The sequence below is a fragment of the Lolium rigidum genome, unplaced genomic scaffold (genome assembly GCF_022539505.1).
Source record: "Lolium rigidum isolate FL_2022 unplaced genomic scaffold, APGP_CSIRO_Lrig_0.1 contig_60043_1, whole genome shotgun sequence".
Classification (NCBI taxonomy): Eukaryota; Viridiplantae; Streptophyta; class Magnoliopsida; order Poales; family Poaceae; genus Lolium; species Lolium rigidum.
Window position 1 is genome coordinate 5016 of NW_025901089.1, and position 2089 is coordinate 7104.

The 2089-nt window shown below is 45.1% G+C and overlaps 1 protein-coding gene across 1 annotated transcript; it reads right to left on the minus strand.

Moving 5' to 3' along the window:
* Positions 1 to 202: 202 nt before the first annotated feature.
* On the minus strand, positions 203 to 1288 carry LOC124681918. The gene is made up of 3 exons (XM_047216691.1): positions 1059 to 1288; positions 682 to 776; positions 203 to 596 (listed from the first exon to the last, which is right to left on the minus strand). The coding sequence occupies exons 1-3, from the start codon at positions 1260 to 1262 to the stop codon at positions 431 to 433; spliced, it is 465 nt and encodes a 154-aa protein (XP_047072647.1). The 5' UTR covers positions 1263 to 1288; the 3' UTR covers positions 203 to 430.
* Positions 1289 to 2089: the final 801 nt, after the last annotated feature.

A 2089-nucleotide genomic window follows, 5' to 3' on the forward strand; every position in this document is an offset into this window, starting at 1 on the left:
GAGAATCAATAGTACTACTACTACCTCCCTTCTCAAATATATATATTTTTATAAAACTAAACTAGCTTTTTCAAAAGAATTATATTTTGGATAAAAAAAGTCATATATTTTGGAATGGAGGTCCATCTTTGCCATAATATAGTGAATCAAAATGGTATAGATAAGAAATTTCAGAAGTAAACCATGTGAACTTTGACCGAGTTTGTACAATAAAATACTATTAGCATCTAGAGTCTACGCACAAGATTTTGGCATAGAGAATAATAACTAGCACACATATAGTGATATAGTTCATGAAGAACAACACGCATATTCCCGGGAACTGTACACACGGCCCCTCACACTAGATTAGCTAGACATCACAAAGGATAGAAACCAGGGCAATTCATTCAGGGCTTGTTTGGCAAAAGCACCTCCACCAAACGAGGCCTCAGTGGACACAGCATGTACATCTGCACGAACCATGCTTGATGTTTAGGATGCCTCGGTCTCTTCTTAGATACTTGCTCTCACCGTAGACTACTCCCGAGCATAGAGCAAGCGTCCCGGCTGCCCATAGAAGCACAAGGTGTCCATGATAGGGGTGGCGAGGTGACCTACAAATGAAGAGTAGATGAGTTACAACATAAGTTACAGTATTAAATCACAAGGAATAAAAACTGCGTCGTATGCAATGATTACCATATCGATATGGGGAAAACCACGCTCATCTTCCAAAATGGCGAGTCGGGTGGAATGATGTCATCTGCGATTGGGGCCGCAGGTTTGGCTATCTGCTGCGAAGAAATTCAGATGCATGGTTTGCGTTACTAACTACATTGAACCATAAATCTGTTTGAAATAGTAGTATAGATATATATAATAGTACAATACAGTTAGCTAGGCGCTACACGACGTCGGATGACAGGTTTAAACAGTGAACCAGGGGTAGAATCGCAACTCAAACATAGCAGTTTCTTTAGCCACTCAATTTCACCGCGCCCAAAGAGTATTGTCCATATCAAATAGAAAAGTACAACTGATTTTGCTAATTACACATCCTGGGAAGAGTCACATACCTTATTATTATTATTAAGAGCACTTTGTGATTCGGAGGAACTGAACCGGCGAAGCGAGCTCCCGCCATGGCTAATCCTTGGCAGCACACGCCTCTGTTCCTCCTTGAGGACCGCTGAAGCGGCCGTCGTAAAATACGCCCGAGGTCGCTCAAAGGCGCGACCACAGACCTTCCTCGCAGCAGATCGAAGCGCTGCCGACGCCATCGGAGAGGGGTTTATTCAGATCTCGATTCACCTCGTTTTATTGTCACCGCTGCGTTCCTCGATCCTTTAGTAATATCCTACAGGCTGGGTTGCCCGCATCCGACTGGAACTCCGCCCGCTTGTGCAAAACCGTGTCAATTATGTGTTCGTCTCCGTCTCCATACACTGGTCCGGTTTCTTTTCTGCCCGGGCCGGCCAGCTCTCCACCCTTCTCTCTACATTCTAGTTTCGGTACTAGCCCAAGCCACAAGGCCTGTTAACAATTTTGGTCCCAACGTACACTTCTAGGATCCAGACCACCTCGAAAAAAAAAACTTCAGGATCGAGACCACCTCGAAAAAAAAAACTTCAGGATCGAGAAATTTATTACTTGCTCGCACACTTTCTAAGCTTACACACTGCCAACGTCTCCCTCACGTCCAATCGCAATCGTGTGGTTCGTTTGGGGTAGGGTTATCTTTGGAGAGCTGGTTGATGATAACGGTATTGGAGTATCTCGACGAGATTGGTACTCATGTTCGGCCTCTCTTGATGGTAAAGACCTACACGTTCTTGATTATATTGATGTTTATATGTTTACACCGGCGGCGTAGATTATGGCTATGGAAGCTACGACGGGTCGGAAGCTACTGAGGCTATGCGGCTTTGATTCATTTACTTGTTCTCCCCGATATTCTTGGGTGGATTGGCCAGGCCTTCACGTCATGTTAGGCCTCGTTCAACAGGTCCAACCAGGTGGCGACGAGATCATGCCACCATGTTCTTGTGCGATGACCAGCTTCGTTGTCCTACCTGGTTGGGTATTCCTTCGTCATTAACCCCCGAGT

Bases quoted from the DNA above. Each gene is read 5' to 3' on its own strand.
- LOC124681918 (XM_047216691.1), bottom strand. From the start codon at position 1,262: ATGGCGTCGGCAGCGCTTCGATCTGCTGCGAGGAAGGTCTGTGGTCGC. The intron at 777-1,058 runs GTATGTGACTCT...ATTTCTTCGCAG, and splicing joins CTCTTAATAATAATAATAAG to CAGATAGCCAAACCTGCGGC. The intron at 597-681 runs GTAATCATTGCA...CTTCATTTGTAG, and splicing joins GTTTTCCCCATATCGATATG to GTCACCTCGCCACCCCTATC.